Source organism: Emydura macquarii, unplaced genomic scaffold (genome assembly GCF_026122565.2).
Source record: "Emydura macquarii macquarii isolate MOO-44397 ecotype Brisbane River unplaced genomic scaffold, CSIRO-AGI_Emac_v2 contig_1253, whole genome shotgun sequence".
Lineage (NCBI taxonomy): Eukaryota > Metazoa > Chordata > Testudines > Chelidae > Emydura > Emydura macquarii.
Window position 1 is genome coordinate 42,494,948 of NW_027131390.1, and position 20,232 is coordinate 42,515,179.

The window sequence follows — 20,232 nt, forward strand, 5'->3', positions numbered from 1 at the left end:
CTTTTATTGGAGGTGCATTCCCAAGATTTTAGTTAAGTGTAACATAAAACTGTGAAAGTTTAGCAGGAAAAAAGCTTTCCTCCCACTGGCCTGGCTGTCCAATCAGAAAGGAGCCCTGTACCTCCCTCACTTCTGACAACTATTTAGCAACCGAGCCCAGCTAAAGTTTCCAAAAAAGTTAGAATAACTTCCTCTCTCCAAGACCTCAGTTTTTGCACAACCCCGTCCTTGAAATAAGAGCCCTTCAAGCAACCTGGAAAACATTTGGTCAGCAAAAATCTCCTGTTTTTTTCCAAAGGATCTGTCTCAGGAATTTAAAACACATTTAAGACACACACACACCACATCAGGAGGGGGGGAAAAGTCCCTTCCCCTCCCCTTCTTGCAGAAAGAATGGAAGAAAGTTCCAGTTCTCCTGTTTCCCCTGTGGATAGCTTGGGGACCAGTGAAGAGGAGCTGGAAAGGCAGCCAAAGAGATTTGGCAGGAAGAGGAGATACAGTAAGAAATCCAGTGAAGATGGCAGCCCCAACCCAGGCAAGAGGGGTAAAAAATCCAGTCCCAGCTCCCAATCTTACGAAGAACTCCAAAGCCAGAGGATCTTGGCCAATGTCAGAGAGAGGCAGAGGACTCAATCCCTCAATGAAGCTTTTGCCGCTCTGAGGAAAATCATCCCCACCTTGCCCTCTGACAAACTCAGTAAAATCCAGACCCTCAAACTTGCAGCCAGGTACATAGACTTCCTCTACCAGGTCCTGCAGAGCGATGAGATGGACAATAAGATGACAAGCTGCAGCTATGTGGCTCATGAGCGGCTCAGTTATGCCTTTTCAGTGTGGAGGATGGAAGGAGCTTGGTCCATGTCTGCCTCCCACTAGCCAGCACCTGGTCAAAAGCAAATACAACTGCCAAAAGGGGTAGGTACCTGGTTCTTATTTTTACCTCTAACTGCATCTGATTTAATTCTGCCACAGGTCTCCTGGTTTTGAGCGATGAAGCTTCATGTCATCGATGCTATAACATAGATCTTAATCTTGTTTTAAATGGGAAGCCCAAACTGTTGTAGCCACTTGAAAATCTAACAGCAGTCCAGAAGCAAGGTAGGAAGGATTCACATGTTAATCTAGACAGGGGAGAAAACATTTCACAATGTCCCAGGGATTCTCTTGCGTAGGCCACAAACAACTAGAGTTAAGATCAAGATTACGTTTCCCCCTTTCTCCCTCTTTCCATTCACCCCAATCTAAAAATAAGGGAAACTTCTAGGAAGTAAAACATTTTATATGCTCAGACTTAAAATCGACGTGCATGTACAGTGCTGCCGTCTTTTAAAAGGTATGCTACGAAGAGGGGAGCTGTAATATTGAATGGCAATGGTGTGAAATTTGCAAAAGTACTTTTCTTAGAGAAGAATTTCAAAAGAGAGGAAAAAGACAGCCAGTAAAACACACTGACGAGACCCGAAACAGCTGCTGGTTGGATTGGTGTGTGTCTGTACTCTAAAAGAACCAGCATCCAGAAAACAGGCTTTAAGTGTTTTTACAATTTTGCCATTTTGGGAAGGGGGGTCAACTGATCCTGTGAAGAATAATTTCTGCTCTGAATTTAGTATCATTTTTGTATGATCAGCAGATGGTCTGTGCTTGTTTGGCTGGGCTGTGCTCAATTTCCCTCCCCCTTACAAATAAAAGGGCAAACAAAGATAGCACAAACCTTTGTCAATTTCATATTGGGTTAATTTCCCTTCCCTGGAGTGCCAGTAAAGTTAAGGCTGGTGTCAAACTCTTGTGGACTTGAACATAGTTTCTTATTTACTGTGAGCACTGAACTCTTCCTCATCAGTTTCAATTACCAGAAAATCACTTCGTTTTATCTTTCCTTTTTAATTGGGTTGGGATTTTGGGGTCAGGCGGGAGTGGACTCAGATAGGAGGCAAAATCCCTAAACTATTCTAAATGATGTCCCAACTTTATGTTGAAACACCCCAGAGTCCTCTATAAATCATGCAGTATTTCACAGAGTTCACATACTTTCCTATTGTTTGCATGCCTAGTACAGAACATCCGAAGATAAAATATAGAACAAAAGTCAGATAAGACAGTTCATACAATGAAAAATATTTATTGGTAAACAAGGAAATGGAAGTAAGGGGACACTCACATTTTGTATATAACATGCAGCAGTGTGAATGAAATAGGTTAATTACTCAGATGCATCAACTCCTTAAAAGAGTAAAGAAAGCTCAGTTTGGTCCATTAGCCAGATTTTTTTAATGCAAATCCATATTTGTTTGATCAAATATGGACACAAATGAGGACACAGACAAACTTGATGCAACTGGCAACATTTAATCGGAAATAGGCAATATTATTGTAAAACAAAGGATTTACTTCTCAATATAGGATAGGTAGATTTAAAACATTTTATACAGCATTTTAACAACTTCATGATTCATTTGTGTTTGAAATACCCTGTATTTTAATGTCTTTAATAGAGTTTCTATCATCCCTTCATGAAGACATAGAAAGAAGTTAGTTTTATTAATCTAAAAAGTCCATCCATACTATACTTACAGGCAATTTAACCTTTTGGCTGCAGCTTCAGCTGCAAACAACAGAAGAAAGTAGCATTTTCAAACAAACTCTAAAGTTCGGTTTATAAAATGCATTGCCTTCTCTCCTGTTAATATAGTTTGAAAAAGGCTGAGTCAAATAGATGAGAGGGAAAAATCCTCCTTTATGGGAATCTTCTGTTGTCTTTGTCAAAAACAGATGTAAAATGTCCCAAACACGTATTTCTTCAGGAGTTTAGATTGGCTGAGTACTAACATCTACAATGGAACAATGCATTTAGTCTCTTGTTTCCTAAATTATGTGCTGTCATTAGCCAATTTTTTAAAATCTTTTATCTACTGTATATACTTCCCTGTTCATTGTACACTACACTAGGGGCAATAACCGTATTTCATCTTTTCTCTTTTTAAAAAAAAACAATGTTTCAAGTGCAGTGTCAACAGAATTAAACATTGGTCCGATGAGAAAGATTCTGAATTTGAAGACTTGGAGATAGACCCTATATGGAAGAATTAGACAGTGAAGTTCAGGATTTCATTAATAATAATGAAATAGCTAAATCTAGAGTTGAAAATTATTTATATCCAAACAGAACTTTTAAGCATATAAAGTACATAGTCCTCTGTTTCATGCTGAAACGGTATGCGGTATCTTTTCCATAACTTAGCCTCCTAGCAAGTGGGAAATGGTCTTTTTGTTTCTTATTTATTTTTTCTTTCATGAGTTAATAATTCTTTCCCTTGATATTAAAAAATCCAACACTTTAAATTAAAAAAAACAAAAACGTATTTTTTGTGGTGGCACTGGTGAAAATGTTTTTGATAAAGAGCATTAGCAGGCATCTGGGTCTATCCTGTATACACAACAACAATTGTTTCTGCCACCAAAAGTTATAAGCACTTCAAGAAACTTAGTGAAATTTGCAAGGATGGCTTATCCTTTCAGCATGGAATGCTGAGCGTATTTGTCCATCAGAGAAAACTTTGATGCACAAAAAAATTAGCGACATTATTTGGTTGGCAGAAAAGCATAGTAAATGACTAAATAAATATGGGGCCTGATATTATATTTTGTAGGAATTCTGCAACACTGAGGACTGTCAATATGCCACAGAATGAAGATTCAGGTCCTTGTTACTAATTATATTACCCCAATTTATTTGTTTTTGCCTGGCTTTTGAAAAGAAACAGACAAGAAATGATTTCTCTTTGAAAGGGTTGTAGATCCTGTTCCACAGAAAAATCAGAGACTCTTTTTGATTAGAAAATCAGAGCCCTGGGAACTGGGGAAATGCCACCTGACCTTTGAGAGTGCCAGTAGATAGGTGACTGTTGCTGACTTATCCAGCAATCAGAGGTTTTCCTGTTCTGTTCCACGTAATTAAAGAAAACATACTCCTGTAATTTCCAGTGAAACAGCCACAACTTTTCACTTCACTTAGCATATCTGGCTATAGGATTTTAAAACAAACATACAAATTCAGGCAACATACACACTCCATCACTCCATCTGTATACTACCTAGTACCTGCATATTCTCACTCACCCCACTATATTTTGGAAGCTAGAATGTGTGAGATGTTCCAAACAGTAGACAGTTTCAGAAAAAAAGATTATTTTCCATTATTTCTTTTGGTAAAAGCCGTTGAAATATAGCACCTAACCAGAAATGTGGTTAGGTAAAGAATAAAAGCCAGAACTAAAGGAGTATAACCTTGAAAGCATCAGTGAAGAATTAATGATGATATAGTTCTAAACCACCATGTCAGTAAAATCTGTTTGTGAGCATTACTTTTTCACATTTGAGTCACCAGTAAGGACTGTAGTGGGATTATATTTTTATAAAAGACTGTATACATTACATGAATTGATCCTTACATTATGAAAGCATTTGCCAACCTTGTTCTTTTTGGAAAAAGATTTTAGTAAATGGGTGTATTTTATAACCTTTTAGTTCATTAAGATTTGATTATGACTTTAGGAGTTTCTTCAATGGAAAAAGTGAGTAGATTGGTTAGCATCCCTATTTTGTTTTGTCCTTAAAGAAACAAACAATTTCTTCTAGAAACCACTCAAAATGTAGAACTGGTTAACTGTTGTTAACTGGTTGTATCATGATACTATAACTAAACCTGTTTTTTCAAAAGCTCGATTTTTTTAATGCACCACTAAAAAATGTAAACATACTTATTTGACAGGAAAGTTTTTATAGTTGGTATTTACATTAATAGGTTTAGTTTTTACATGCTAGTATATTTAAAAGCCCTGCAAAATGCATTCTAGATGGTCTGTTTACGTTTGTGTCTTTTCTTGGGAAAGAATAAATCTGCTACACATCAACCAAATGAACAGCACTCAACGAGCCCACGCTAATGTGAGACAAACCACCCAAATAAAGAACACAAGAAAAAATACTGAAGCATGAAATGATGTGAGAAGTCAATGTACAATATACATTCACACCCACATTATACACATTCATACTCACATATTCACCCATACATTGACACATGCATGAAAGACCATTTTCTATCTTCCATGTTTCATGCTTCATAATTCCCAATGTAAATTTCCAATCATATGAAATTGGAAAATACCAGGTCTGTGCACGATGGAGAGAAATTCTGAACTAAAACTGAAGAGTGGTTTAGAACAATGACAAACATTTTTTTATTAAACCTACTGAAGTCAATTCTGCATTGAAAGTCCTGTCTGAAGGAGACACAATGAAGGGTCATTAAGGAAAAATGTAAATGTATACACTTTAGCTAAGTAGACCTAATTTGGTACTCATCTGTTCTGAATAGCTTCAATTTAGAGAATACGGACTTCTATCTTTAAAAAAAATGAAGGTATAGATCACAACAAAGAATTGCAGATCATTCTCATATTCTTTTTCTATATCTTCCTTCCTTTGGATTCCTTCCTTTAGCTTTTGTTAGGCTTATTACATATATGTAATACAATAAATGAAATAGTAAAACATGCTTGCTGGTCACTGCACCATCTTCTGTGCAATGGGGCAAGGGTGGATTCTATGACTGCAGCTGAAATCTCTTCTGGTAACATAGTGTCACTTTTCTTTTAGCAATAAAACATTTATACCTGTAGTTCTTTGACGCATTTCCATGTGGTTCAGCAGGGCTTTGAAATCTCCAAATCTAAAGCTTAAAGAATGCATGTCTCAGTTCAAGCAGAAGGACTATTTTGATAAGTCGGGGAATGGATCATGAAACACTACAGAACCCCAGAATACAAATAGAGCAATGCACACAATCAGGGAATTAAGTTGCCTTTTGGTGACAGTACAGATTCTTTAATAGCTTTTTTTGTGCAGGAATCAAATAAGGGTAGAACACAATTTAATCCTAAAAAGCCAGTTGTGCCATTAGAAAGAAAACCCAAGAATACAAGACCAGATTCTTAGCTGGTGAAAAAATATCAACATAACTGGAAAACACCACCTGAGAATTTAGCCGAATGTCTCAATGGATTACTCCAAGTGACTGGAGAGTACTATACACCAATACTTATGATTTACTTCTGAAGGAAATTTAGAAGTGAGGAATAATGGGATATTCTCCAGCTGATGATCATCATCATAGTTATTATTTATTATCATGCTAGATTCAAATAGTAAAATAGCCCACCCCAAAAAACTCTAGATGCCTCAACAATTAATTGGATTTACAGCTGAAGGTGACGGCAACTCAGCAGTGAAAACTAATCATCCACAAATAATGAATTAACTCAGTCAGCCAATAAATAATCCCAACAGAACAGTCCCCGAGATTCCCACACCCCACACAGGTACCCTCAACTTTCCCCCAAAAACCTTGCCAAACAAATTGGCTAACGTATTGATGATCGTAACAAACAGATCAGTCAGATCATACTGATGATCGGAACAAACGGATCTTTGAAAGCTCTAATGTACAAATCAGGGAGCCAGCTTTAGGCAGCCCAACTTTATGACTCTTCACTGCATTAGATGCTAATGGGGCTTTTTCATTTTCAGTGTGAAATTTTCTCTGCTTCTCACTTTATTATGATCATGGGCCCAATCCTGCAATCAGGCTTCAATGAGATTCCGCAAGGGACTCCCTTGAGGGTTACAATTGCAGGATTGGAGCCTGCATTTGCAACACATTTACTCAACCCTCAGGCATCAGGTTATCTACTGCTTTGGGGCTGAATTCTGTCCTTTACTTGACTTCTGTGGGAGCTTGGTTTGAATAAGGACTACAAGGCAGAGACGGACAACTCCTATAGAAGGAAAACTCATATCCACAAAATGTATGGGTCAAGTTGTGCTCTTTATATACATACATGTATTACATATAACTCAGCTGGTGTCAGTGGAGTTGCATTGATTCAAGAGAATAGCCTTTGGCCCACTATCTTCATTTTCTGTGAGGAGGAATTATAATGGCTCTTCAATGTACGCCTCTCCTCTTTTATATTGAACTGACGCTTTCTTTCGGAAAATATTACAAGCTACTTGAACTTCCATGCAAATCGCCAGCTTAGAGTCTGCTGACTCCAGAACTGTGTCTTGTATTTATAAGCCCATTCGTGATCACACTTACAATGGATCTGCAGCCATGTAAGTGAGGTTAGAGCCTAAAAGGAGTGTTGTTATATTGTGTGTGGCAATGGCTTCAAATAGGTGCACAGCACCTAGAAAAATAGGGCTCTGATCCCTGATTGCAGCTTCTTGGCAATACTGCAATGGCAAATATGAAATAATAATAATAATATGGCCATTAAGTATTACTTATAAATATATGGATACCTGGGATGCTTAAGGGAGCTATATGACTAAGTACTATTGACTTTCCTTTAGAAGTCAGAGCCTGTATTTTTAAACCTTGGAGATGTGCTTCTGAGAGCAAGGATATTTTTGGTTAATAATTCTCATCTAGTCCAGTCAAGAGGCCAGACTGTAGCTATTGAAATGCTGTTGCAAATCAGCCCCAAATGGACACTGTGTTTTTTTAACACAACAGTGTCGCGGTATGTTTCCTTCTTTCACACAGCCTTCATACCTTGCTCGGTAAAGTGTTCTCTATAGACAGTGTCTGTGTTATTTGTAGAAAAGATGTGAGATCAAAATAAGTTGCAATGCACAATGACCCTGTTAGTCTAACTGAAAGTCTGCGGAAAGGAAAGGGCAGCAGGTAGTTTGCCTGCATTTCTCTTGCTCTCAAAAGAAAAAGTTACTGGAGTTCTTGCTTTTGGGGAGTCATTTTGTAAGCATGAAAACATAAGTCTACAATTTAGAGTTACATTTCTGCTTCCACAGGAGGTCTTTTTGCATGTCCTGTTTTAATTTTGTAAGTTTCAGCGCCAGCAGCATCTGAGATCTAACATGTTTAACTCCACAAGTTATGTAAAGGCAACAGCTAGGCAGATCTGGTTTTGCAGAGCACACAGAAGTAATCAGAAAACAAAAATAAAATTGCCCATTTGAAGCTTTTGCATAGGTACAACTAGAAATGAGCGACAGCCTCACCTCCATGTCCTTCTTTTCTCAGTCTTTAAAACTGCAGCTTGGAAAATAAAAGGGGGCAGATGTCTGTTAGTTCAGTTTGATTTATATTTACTGGACTAGTTCCAGTGAGCCTGTGCAAGCTTAAATTGAATTCTTAATAAGATAGTTTTGTCTTGATAGCCACCACCCCCAAGAAAAAGTTTAGCATTTCCTTAAGAGATGCAAGACTTGCCAAACATGTGCTTTAAAATATTAAATGAAGTTTCTGATCAATCTGACCACCAAAATTCTGCGTGCCCTGATTTATATTTGCTTTAAGCTGTTTGGATCTATTTTAGAAATAATATGTTTGTATTTAAAAAGTAAACAAATCTAACTACATAGGCAGGAGAGACAGAGGGATCAAGTCTTTAATAGCACCCCTGTTAAAAGTCAGCTGACCTGTCATGGAAAATTCTGGAGTGTGAGGGAATTGAATTGAGAGAAATGGAAAGGATAAGCTTCACACTGCCACAGAAGACACCATGGGTGCTCCGCATCCAGATCCACATACCACCTTCTCCCTGCCGTAATAGAGAGTGTGCGCCAATGGAAAGCTATTGCATATTGCTTTTTACACACCAGACATGACAAAGATCCTAGTCTGGCAAACTAATCCATGGGGATGGATCACTGCTCCCAGGCAGAGCCATGCTAACTTCAGTGAAGCTCTGCCCACATGCATTAGCCTGGAATATTGGGACCAAAAGGTACCCAAACTACTCCCAAACTGTGCTGCAGAGCGGGCAAATCATGCATCACACTCACGTGCACACAACCACTTTTTCTGTGTGTAACTCCAGAGCAAAATATTCCCATCCCGGATTTACCACAGCTCACAAGTAACTTCAGCATCCTGCTGATTACAAACAGAGTGTAGCACTACATTCTGGGATGCAGTCTTCTTTCTTTCTTTCTTTCTTTCTTTCTCTTTCACACCCCTTTCCTCACCCCCCACACCACCAAAAAGTGGCTTTTATTCGAGGCACAAATAGCAACTAGGAAAGATATCACCATATTACAGACCAGAAAACAAATTCCTGCACTGATGTGTAAGTAAAAGGAGAAATATGGAATAGTTAAAAAACACACGGATCAAGTTAGAAAATATCATGATCAACTAAAAAAGGAAGCATGGTCTTAGCAGACTCATGAGCCAGACTTAAGAAAAACGTATTCAACTATGCAGCTGTATATATAGTGCTACAAACACAAGCCTTTCTAAACGTGTGGAGTGCAAATAACATCCCTCTCCTTTGTATCAACTCTGAGCATTTGCGCACAAAGTCAATAATGTCCCCATTCCCAATATGCCTGCTGTGTGTGTCCCAACTGTAATGGAACCATAGTGCATTTTGAATCTGTGTAAGAACTCGCATAATAAACTGTATTGGACACGTAGGAAATATTTAGATCATCTGGCGATTGGGGTTATAAAAAACCTTAAGAGAGATATGCTAATCTGTATATCTGTGACTTGCCCCTTGAAACACAAATGTTTGCCTTTTTTTAATATCCTGCCTGTCTGACACATTTTTTTCCTGCCTCTCATTCATAACACTAGTGATATCTGAATGAAGCCAAATCTTTGTCACTTACCAGTGAATCAACTCCTGCTGCCTTCTCCTTAGTGATCATACACCTTGGTTAGTGACATCATAACCTTCTTCACAGCAACCAATTGGAATGTCATATACCGAGTCTTAGGGGCAGAATAAGCTCTTAAAACAAAAACCCTCTTCTGATTAATGTGGGCCTGGCAATAAAAAAAAGGGAAGGGGACTATACAAAAATTGAATGATAGCTAAGCAGACTTCGCTCTAAACCCAATGTTGTTTAATGTTCACCATCAGGCATCAACTAGTCTTTAAGCTCTCTAAATATTAGCACGTTCTGCCATTCTTCCTTGAACCTTTGTCCTCAGACAGCCTCACTAGAAGCAATGGGGTTACTCAAGGTACAAGACACTGCGTAACATCAGTAAGACCCTGTCTACACTTACCTCCGGGATTCAGCGGCAGCTGATGGGAGTTACGCAAGCTACACAAAAAAGTTGCGTAACTCCTGTCGACTTCTCTGCTCCTCTTCTGCGCACCATCTTCACTGCACTGCGCCGATGGGAACTGCGTTCCCGTCGACGCAGCGCTACGCCACTTGCGAAGGTGGTTTTAGTACGTCGATTTCTGGATCAACTGAGTGGGTCTTCACTGACTGCTCAGTCGATCCAGAGAAATCGATCTGATGGCAGCGACTTTGCTGCCGTCAGTGTAGCCGTAGCCTCTAAGAGGCAGAATCAGGCTCTAAATGGTACACCATATTTATGATGGTATAAAGACTCGCACTTGGAGCGTTGTTAATGGATCCCAGCCCATCTTCTAGCCCAGTGGCTCTCAACCTTTCCAGACCACTGTACCCCTTTCAGGAGTCTGATTTGTCTTGCGTTTTCCCCAAGTTTCACCTCACTTAAAAATGATTTGCTTACAAAATCAGACATAAAAATACAAAAGTGTCACAAGCACACGATTACTGAAAAATTGCTTCCTTTCTTATTTTACCATATAATTATAAAAGAAATCAATTGGACTATAAATATTGTACTTACATTTCAGTGAATAGTATATAGAGCAGTGTAAACAAGTCATTGTCCGTATGAAATTTTAGTTTGTACTGACTTTGTTAGTGCTTTTTATGTAGCCTGTTGTAAAACTAGGCAAATATCTAGGTGAGTTGATTGTACCTCCTGGAAGACCTCTGTGTACCCCCAGAGCTACGCATACCCCTGGTTGAGAACCACTCTTCTAGAACATTCATTCTGTTTTAAATCCAGTGCACTGATTAAAATTGTGCACTAATTACATCAGGAGCCAGATTATAAACTGATTCACAACAACAAATTACGCCTCAAGGCATTCTGGTGTTCTTTACAATCAGTTGTACCTGACCGGCTGTAAAACTATCATCGAAGCAAGCAGCAAGTTTGAAAATGTATCCTGAACTCGGGCATGGACCTGAAAGAAAAGTTTCAATTCAGAAGCTGCTGCCTATCTACTCATCATTTAGGGTCAGATTTTTAAAGCTGTTTAGGTGCCTAAAGGGGCAGAGACGCAGCTGGCGGGAATGTCAATAGTGCCTAAATTAATTAGGCACCTAACTCCTATTGAAATCTGTGGCAGTTAGGTGTCTAATTTGCCTAGGTATTTTTAAAAATCCCAGTAGGTGCCTACATATCTTCCAGCATCTGGCCTTTAAACATTTCACTGCTGGTTCTCTGTGCTGCTGTATTGTATGGTTTACTCCAGTGGTGTGAGAACTGCCATACCACAGGGCTGCCTGTTTGTTTCTGGAGGTGCAATGATTTTCTATAATAAATGCTGCCTCTTGAAGAGATGCTTTGATTTGATAGGTCATGACAGGATCAGACTCCTGTCTGTCTGGTGGCCAGAACAGCGGGGACATGGTCTATGACAATAGAAATAATAATAATGATCATCAAGGCATGCTTAGTGGCAGTACAGGAGGTACATTTTGCCTGATATTCTTGGGGCTTTTCTACACTCAAAAATTGTACAACTGTATAGTTAGGGTGGTACAAGCCACACCAGCGTGGACACAGCTATATGGTATGAAGGTGCCTTATACCAGTATAACCTATTTCTGTACGTAAGACATACCAGTATAAGGCACCTTTCTAATGATCTGATGACTGTGACCATACTCATGATTGTACCAGTATAACTATTGCGGTGGGGAAAAAAGAAAACTACATTCCTAGGTGATACTGTTATATCAGTACAAAAACAGTGGGTACACCAGGCTTCAGCATGTTAAAATAGTGTTAACCTTCTCGCTCTCTCACTCACACACACGTGCACAGACACACACACACACACACCCCTACCATGACACACTCATTATGGATGTAGTCTGAAACCTACAGAAGCCATTGCACGTATTTCTGTTCATTTCACTGGGCTTTAGTTCAGGACCTTTGAGCACTCTTTGCAAGTTCTCACACACCTCTAATCCTCACCCTACTAAACACACTGCAGAACCGAACTTCTTCCAGTACGGCATTAACCTAACAATTTGTCAGGGTGCCTTCCTCACAGGAGGCTACTTAAGCAAACCACTGATGAAGGTGAGACCAGTGAAATAATATTGCTACAGAGCTTAAATTTTGGTCAAGTGCTGTAGCAGCAGCCCCGGTATTTATGATGCCAGCATATACAACCATGAAAAAAAATTTCAAAAAGATTCCAGTACATAACACAAAAATAGAGTATAAAACCAGATCAAATTCAATACACCATTCATCACACTATATACAGTTAGTGTAAATTTGAGTTGTAAGCTTTTATGATGGCCTTTTATATTATTTTGGTCTAATTAGCTAATGAAACATCTAATACAATCAGTTCATCTTAATCCCTCTAATTTTTAGAGTAGCATATTTTAGGGTCAGTGTTGCAGTCTGTCTACACTCAGAGATCCCAACTATATCAGTGGGTTTTATGAATGTTTTACAAAGAGTTTTCACATCCTTTGCAATGACAAGGGCTATTTAAATCGAAGATAATATCATTTATACAAGGGCTTCTATAATGCATTGAGCTTTCATGTGTCCAAAATGTTTCATTTTTCAAAGGAACTGGAGTACCTGTGTGTGTGTGTATTCACTTTCAGACTGCATGTCAAACAAAGGAGAAATCAAATTACACTTATGTTTTGATGGTGAGCGGGGTAGGTGGTACTGTAGTTCAACCCACCAGTCTCTGAACTGTAACAACCTGGGTCCAAGAACCAGCTTAGGTCACATGTGAAAGCAAGTTCAAGGGATATCTTCCTAGTGATCAGTCATCCTTATTAGAAAATTCATTGCACAATGCAGCATTTTGAAATGGTCCCAAATTTGTTCCGAGCGAGGCAACACCCACACACCATTATGCAATGGAATGCAAACATCAAGGCAGAGTGTCACAAAACAATCATTTTGTCCAATGGGACAAAATATTTAATAGAATTATGCATAGAGGGTAAATGACATTGGGTAGAATTTTCAAAAGTGAATTAGGTGTGTAAATCCCATTTTAAAAATGGCCTAGGTACTTAAGACTTTCAATGAGACAGAATAAAATTTTCAAGAGTGCCTTAAGTCTCTTAGGTGCTGTGAAATATAACCTCTAGTCTCTTAAATTCCTTTTGAAAATGGGACTCAGGCATTTTTCAAAATGTTGCCAATTCACAATAAACTATGTAAGAACTAAAATATTGCCTGATTTTTTTAAAATACAAGGTATTAGTGTATTTTTCTTTTATTGGCATTGTTTGATTGTTTTCAAATTTTAGTAATGAACAGTGTTTATAGTTTAAAACTTATGAATCATTTCCCATGTTTTAAATTAAGTATAACAGATGGCATATTTATAAAATAATTAGTAATTCCCTGTCCATGCTGGCCTCCTCCCTATTTGTATGCTATTGCATGTTGTGTGCCTATTTCCCAATATTTTAAACTCACTCACAGCACAACTCAACTATTATATAGTTATATCTACCCAAACGGATTCCATCTCTTTTCAGATTCTTCCATTTTAACCTACACTACACAAAAAACTGTTTTATGTGATGTAGTTTTAATTAAATCTGATTAAAACATCTTTCTTTTTTAGAGGGGAGATCTATTTCCCCCAGTATAATTCTTTTCACCACTCAGTATACCCTTTTAGGTTTCCCTTTTACCTCTTATTACAGGCACGTCAGTCTGTAAGATTTCAGAACCATTGGCTTTTCAGTTATTTCAGATATGCCATTCTAATACATTCTGTTTGACAACCACCAAATATAAGCTTGTAAGTTCTTTAGAGTAGAGATTCTATTTTCACATATATTTGTACAGTACCTAACACTATGGGGACCTCTGGGATCTTCTATAGTATAAATAACTACAGTCTCTTACATTCTATCTAGCATTTCTTACACTATACTTTATTGGCATGCCCTCAAAAGTCTGTTTTTCTCTGTCTGCAGCACTATGCAAACCATTTATTATTATTAATAACAACTTGGAATTTGTAAACTCAAGCTCCCTTAGCTCAGATGTGCTATTTTAATGAAGTATTATTTTTTAATTGAATTTTCTTGCTGGGCTTATTGAGATCCAAGGAGACAGATGTCAGTCAGTAGCAAAAGAATCACAGCCAGGGTTCCTATTGCTTTTATTTTTCACTCTCCCAATTAAACTTCATGGCTTCCTTAGTGAGAATGGGAGAGGAGGGGGGGTGGGGGAGCGGCAGAATAAAGATCATTCTCACCCTCTCAAGACCACACCAGCTTGGTTTGTAGGTTACGGTTCATAGGTTTCAAGGCCAGAAGGAACCATTGCAATCATCTAGTCTGCCCTCTTGTATAACACAGACAAGAAAACTTGCCCATAATAATTCCTAGAGCAGATCTTTTAGAAAATCATCCAATTTTGATTTAGAAATTGTCAGTAATGGAAAATCCTTCATGACCCTTGGGAAATTGTTAATGGCTAATTACTATCACCATTAAAAATGTATGCCTTATTTAGGCTTGGAAGGATGAGATTTTTATCGATACATTTCAAACATCAATTTCGCCATACATACACACACAAAAATATTTCCACGAATAGTAGTCAAAATTTACAGATAGGCAAAGAAAGAAAAATGTTGTTTAAGAACTTAGAGTTTTATTTAAGAATATTTACTTTGTATATTTTGCCATATTAACAATTTGTGTTTTAATTACTATAGAAAGCATTGATTTTTTAATCTCAATGTCTACTGTCATTAATAATTGTTGACCGACACCCCCCACCCTCATTATTTCCCAGAAATGTGAACATTTAATCAGAAAAAATGCTTTTAAAGAATTATTGATATTATCTATCAAAATTATAAATTAAAACAATTGAATTCTGCTAAACCACTAGTGAGAAGTGGTGGTGTGTAATGGGGAATAGCAGTCATAACCACTACTTCTCTAATCCCAGGTTTGCCTCTTGCTTGCTGTTTGTCTTTGGACAAATCACTTGCCCTCTCTCTGCAGTGCAATTCCTATCTGTGAAGTGGTTTGAAAGTCCCACATAACACTGTACAGAGAATTTTATTGCACTGTAGTATCCTGACATCCAGCTGCTGATAGAGCTCCTGACACACTGCAGCCTGGTAAGGTTTTGCAGCACTTAATACAATCAGAGAGTTAATTTAATCAAGTTGCTGGCCAACAGAGGTGTGTGATGCAATGAGGAGGTGCCCCAAAACATGCTCTCCTTTCCTAGCTGGCTCACCTCTTGCATAGATTGCACTTAACCACCTGTATCTACAGCACACCATAAAGGGAATCCATTTAAGGACTGGGAAACATAACTAAGTACACACCTGTCACTCTTAGGTCCCTACATTATTTAGACCTTGAAATGTACCTAAGGGATTTGCACACCCAGTTTCCATTGGTAGGGGAATCGGGCACTGAAAACCACAGGCAATATTTAAACTCTGAGCCTTAATATGAGAACAAAAACTCTATCTAACCTCAACAATACTTGTGCAGACGTAGAAAAAGGGGCTGTGTGTTGGCTGGATTTCACTATGAGGCACTTTTCCCACTTCATGCTGAAGCTTCCACCATGATAAGCGAATTAGCCAACCTGGCTTCCAATGGAAGCAGAATCAGGTGGGAAAGATGGGACATCCCTGAATCCAAAATGGATAATGCTTACATTTAAAAAAAAAAAAAAAGGGGTGGGGTGGGGTGGGATGGGGGGGAATATCTCCTTGACAACAAGAAACATGTAGGGATCTCACCACCAAGGCCTGGGCAGCTGTTCCTTCTTCACTAACAAGTTCTGTGATCATTGAGATCCATTTAAAAGCAAGTAGAAGCGGCCACAACAGCCACATTGCTTGTGCTAGTCCTCCTCTGGGAGTCACCCTAAAGAAACAATCACACCCTAACAGCTATGTGAGCATTAAGACTTTATCCAATGAGGTCAGAAGAAAATGAAGGTTGACCTCTTAAATCTTCTTCCCCCCCATCTCAGACATTTTAGCTCTGATGTCTAATCCGGCAGACGGGGAAAAGTAATTTACACAAGCTGTTTTTCCGCATAGGGTTTCGTTCTTTAGCAGATAGCTAACACATTGAAATAACAGAAGCCCCTTTCGTTCTTGTAACAAAGTCTCCCAACTGTGAGAACACGCCCTCTCTGGAGGTCCTGCCCTCTTACAACAGCTCCCAAGAAGCGAGGCAAAGAATCTACAGCCGATCTCCTGGGCCCAAATTCCCTGCTGATGTAAATGGATGCAATTCCACTGACTTCAGTGATGCTTCATCAATTTATACCAGAAGAAATTTTGGCCCTTTAGTTCATTACCTCTGATGAGCCATTTTTGGTGGCTTATAAAAATGCTATAACTATTAGGGAAGAAATCAAAATTCAAACGCATAACTAAGGGGAAAGGGAGGAAGAAAGCAGAAGGAAGCCTTGAGGCGTTCAACTGGATTGTGTTCAGTGAAGGAGCAGAGCAAGAGAGAACTCTTCAAATGTTAGATGTTTGCAGTGTTGTTGTAGCCATGTCGGTCCCAGCATATTAGAGAAACAAGGTGAGTCAGATAATATCTTTTATTGAACCAACTTCCATTGGTGAAAGAGACGAACTTTCAAGAGTGAAAGCTCTGGGTAGCTCCAAATCTTGTCTCTTTCACCAACAGAAGTTGGTCCAAAAAAGATATTACTTCACCTTGCTTCTCTTAAAACATCAGTGTCAGTTCCAGACAATGGTTATTAGAGCTGGTTGTAAAATGTTATTTATTTTCTGCAAACAGTTTTGAATGAAAGGAAACGTTTTTCCTTTTGTTCAAATTTTTTCATTTTTTTGACAAAACAAAACCAGAAAATAAAGAAACCTATCAATACATACCTGTTGACCTGCTCTACCTATGATGATGTTTTATTCTTCAGAACTCCAGTGGGAACTGGACAGGTCTGTTTATGTGATAAGTGATAACTTGGTCTCCTGAAAGGGGTTTTCTTGAATATCAGCCCACTGATACACAAATATAATTAAATTAAATATTCCTTCATCTTCCCATAGGTTAATATTCTACAGTCTCACATGCTCACCATTCAAAAGTGGCCAAAAATCCTACCACCACCTCGTCCTTCAAAAGAATACAGAAAACAATAGCAGGAAATGCACACCGGCTGCCTTTGCTGCTCCACATTTCATGCTGTCTCAGTTCTTGCTGTCTTTTTTATGCCACACCTAGCACTAGAGGGCAGAGTGCACTGTCCTAGTGGATGGCAGACTTACTTATGCACAGGCAAAGGGCACATTTGTTGCAAGTATATCAAGAAAGCCTTCCTTACCCGCATCAGAAATACATTCCTTAGCTCTGTGATCAAGACCTGCTTAACTGCAAAAGCAAGCCTAACCTAAATTCTGCAGCCAGGTACCTACACCCTGCAGCAGAGACAACCAGTGCAGTAGCCTCCTGTGTTGTTTATCTGGGGATGGTGTCATCGAGCTGAGCGGGGGCAGTTCATACCTCCCAGCTATATGATTATAAGCTGCCTGTAAATTCAGGAAGGCAGCACGACAATAATTCAAGTCAAAGGTTTTCTTTGCAGCCAGAAGGACTAGACACAATATTTGTTTGGGTTTTAAAAGAAATAAAAATGCAGATTTAGTAGCACAATTCTATGGTAAAGTATGAATTCTATTGTAAATGCCACAGCTACAAAATCATAGAAGACATGAGGTTCTATCTATAATGGAAAATACCAGACTATCCTCCTCTATTATTATAGCAATAGAGGGCAACCTTCCCAACCATTTCCTCTGATCACAGTCAGTGCAGGTGCTTAATTAAGACACATTCTTACAGCCTGCCCTCCTGGTCTAAGTTACACCAGTGTACAACAGAAGTAATTCTCCCAAATGCCAAATCAGTGTAAGGGTGGCAGGAATAAGATGAGAACTGGGCTAACAAGCATCTAATAAGAAGAGTGTGCCTTAATTTTGAAGCATGCCATTACACTAACATAGGGTTACAAAAAAATGGCTTCAAGCCATGTAACATGCATCAGACGAGGTATTTCCAGCAGTAGTAGGGAGGTGTTAGTACCATTATACAAGGCACTGGTGAGACCTCATCTGGAATATTGTGTGCATTTCTGGTCTTCCAGGTTTAAGAAAGATGAATTCAAACTGGAACAGATGAAGAGAAGGGCTACTAGGATGATCCGCGGAATGGAAAAACCTGCCATATGAGAGGAGACTCAAAGAGCTTGGCTTGTTTAGCCTAACCAAAAGAAGGTTGCAAGGAGATATGATTGTTCTCTATACATACATCAGAGGGATAAATATCAGGGAGGGAGAGGAATTATTTAAGTTCAGCACCAATGTGGACACAAGAACTAATAATAATAAAGTGGCCATCAGGAAGTTTAGACTTGAAATTAGACACAGGTTTCTAGCCATCAGAGGAGCGAAGTTCTCTAATAGCCTTCCAAGGGCAGCACTGGGGGCAGAAAACCTAGCTGTCTTCAAAACTGAGCTTGATAAGTTTATGGAGGGGATGGTATGATGGAACAGCCTAGTTTGGCAATTCACTGATCTGTGACTACTAGTGCTAAACAAGCCATTGGCCTTTGATGGGACATTTGATGGGGTGGGTTGTGAGTTATTACAGATAATGTTTTCCGGAAGTCTGGCTGGTGAGTCTTGCACACACGGTTTATGCAGGGTTTAGTTATCGCTATATTTGGGGTCGGGAAGGAATTTTCCCCCAGGGCAGATTGTCAGAGGCCCTGGGGGTTTTTCGCCTTCCTCTGCAGCACGGGTCACGGGTCACTTGCTATTGGATTCTCTGTACCTTGAAGTCCTTAAACCATGATTTGAGAACTTCAGTAACTCAATCATAGATTAGGGGTCTATTACAGGAGTGGGTGGGCAAGGTTCTGTGGCCTGCGTTGTGCAGGAGGTCAGACTAGATGATCATATTGGTCCCTTCTGACCTTAAAGTCTCTGAGTCTATGAACATGACTAAGGTAAAAGCATATAAAGGGTCAGGTATTAAAAATGAAATATAAATTAAAAATAAAAGCATAGATGCAGATGATACATAAGCAACATATCATGTTTGTGAATATCTGAACTTGTGATGTGCTGTAGTAACTAAGCAGATCAGATGACCACAAGAAACAGACTATGCTATCATAGTGAACCTTCACAGGTCTCAGGCTCCTTTGGAGTGTAGCAGGGTACAGTTTAATGTCCACTGACAGACTGGTGAAAGAATTTTAGCTCTGTAGTTTGTTCCTGAGATTTTCTTCCACCCTAGACATCAGATCCTCATTCCTTTTAAGCAAAATGAAGGAAAACTCTCTGTGCCCCTTACATGTAAGGTTTTAATGGTGCAGATGACAAAATGCAGTGCATTCTCTCACAGCATCCATTCTTATCACAATCCTGAGACTTGTGTGGGTGAATGATGGATGCTGAAATGTGGGTCTGCTCTGGAAATACAACCCCCTGCTCAAAGTGAGGGTGTGTCCTTCTCTGTGCCTGATCCACAGAGGTTGAGAGTCGGGTACAGCTCGCAGCTTGACAGCCTGGCTCTTCAGCTCAAGCTGCAGAGGGCCATATGTAGCTAGTTCTGGAAGCCCCTCAAGTTGGCTACAAAGGTGGCTGTCATTTAAAGAGATCGGGAAAATGGCTTTGGACGGTGCCATATTTAGTCTGTCTTAAGGCTCCACACGTCACTAGCTCAGTTTACATGTAACCCTGCTGCCATCAATTTTTTAGATGTTCCTTCGAAAGACTTAAACACCACTGCCTTGATCCCTCACCCAGAAACCAGGGAAGCTACATATACTCCCCAGGTGCCCATGGCAGGCAGTGCTTCCCCGCTTACAAACAGTGAGCTCAGGAATTGAAAACAGAACTTCTTTTGGGGGAGGGGTGACAGAATAAACTTGAGAAAGCCAGCAATTAATAAATTAACAATTCTAGCTAGTGCTCCCCCTCCCCAGTAGTCCCAGCCTCAACTTTCCTCCGGCAGATATAAGTAGCTGATGCATTCCAGCCCCTTCCCGCCTCC

General features: G+C 39.3%; 1 protein-coding gene across 1 annotated transcript in view; it reads left to right on the top strand.

Moving 5' to 3' along the window:
* The first annotated feature begins 393 nt into the window (after window positions 1-393).
* TWIST2 (twist family bHLH transcription factor 2) overlaps window positions 394-20,232 on the top strand; it is a 67,656-nt gene continuing 47,817 nt past the window's right edge. Inside the window, exon 1 of the mRNA XM_067549795.1 lies at window positions 394-915. Within this exon, the coding sequence (XP_067405896.1) occupies window positions 394-876 (483 nt within the window). The 3' untranslated portion in view covers window positions 877-915. The remainder of the gene's footprint in view (window positions 916-20,232) is intronic.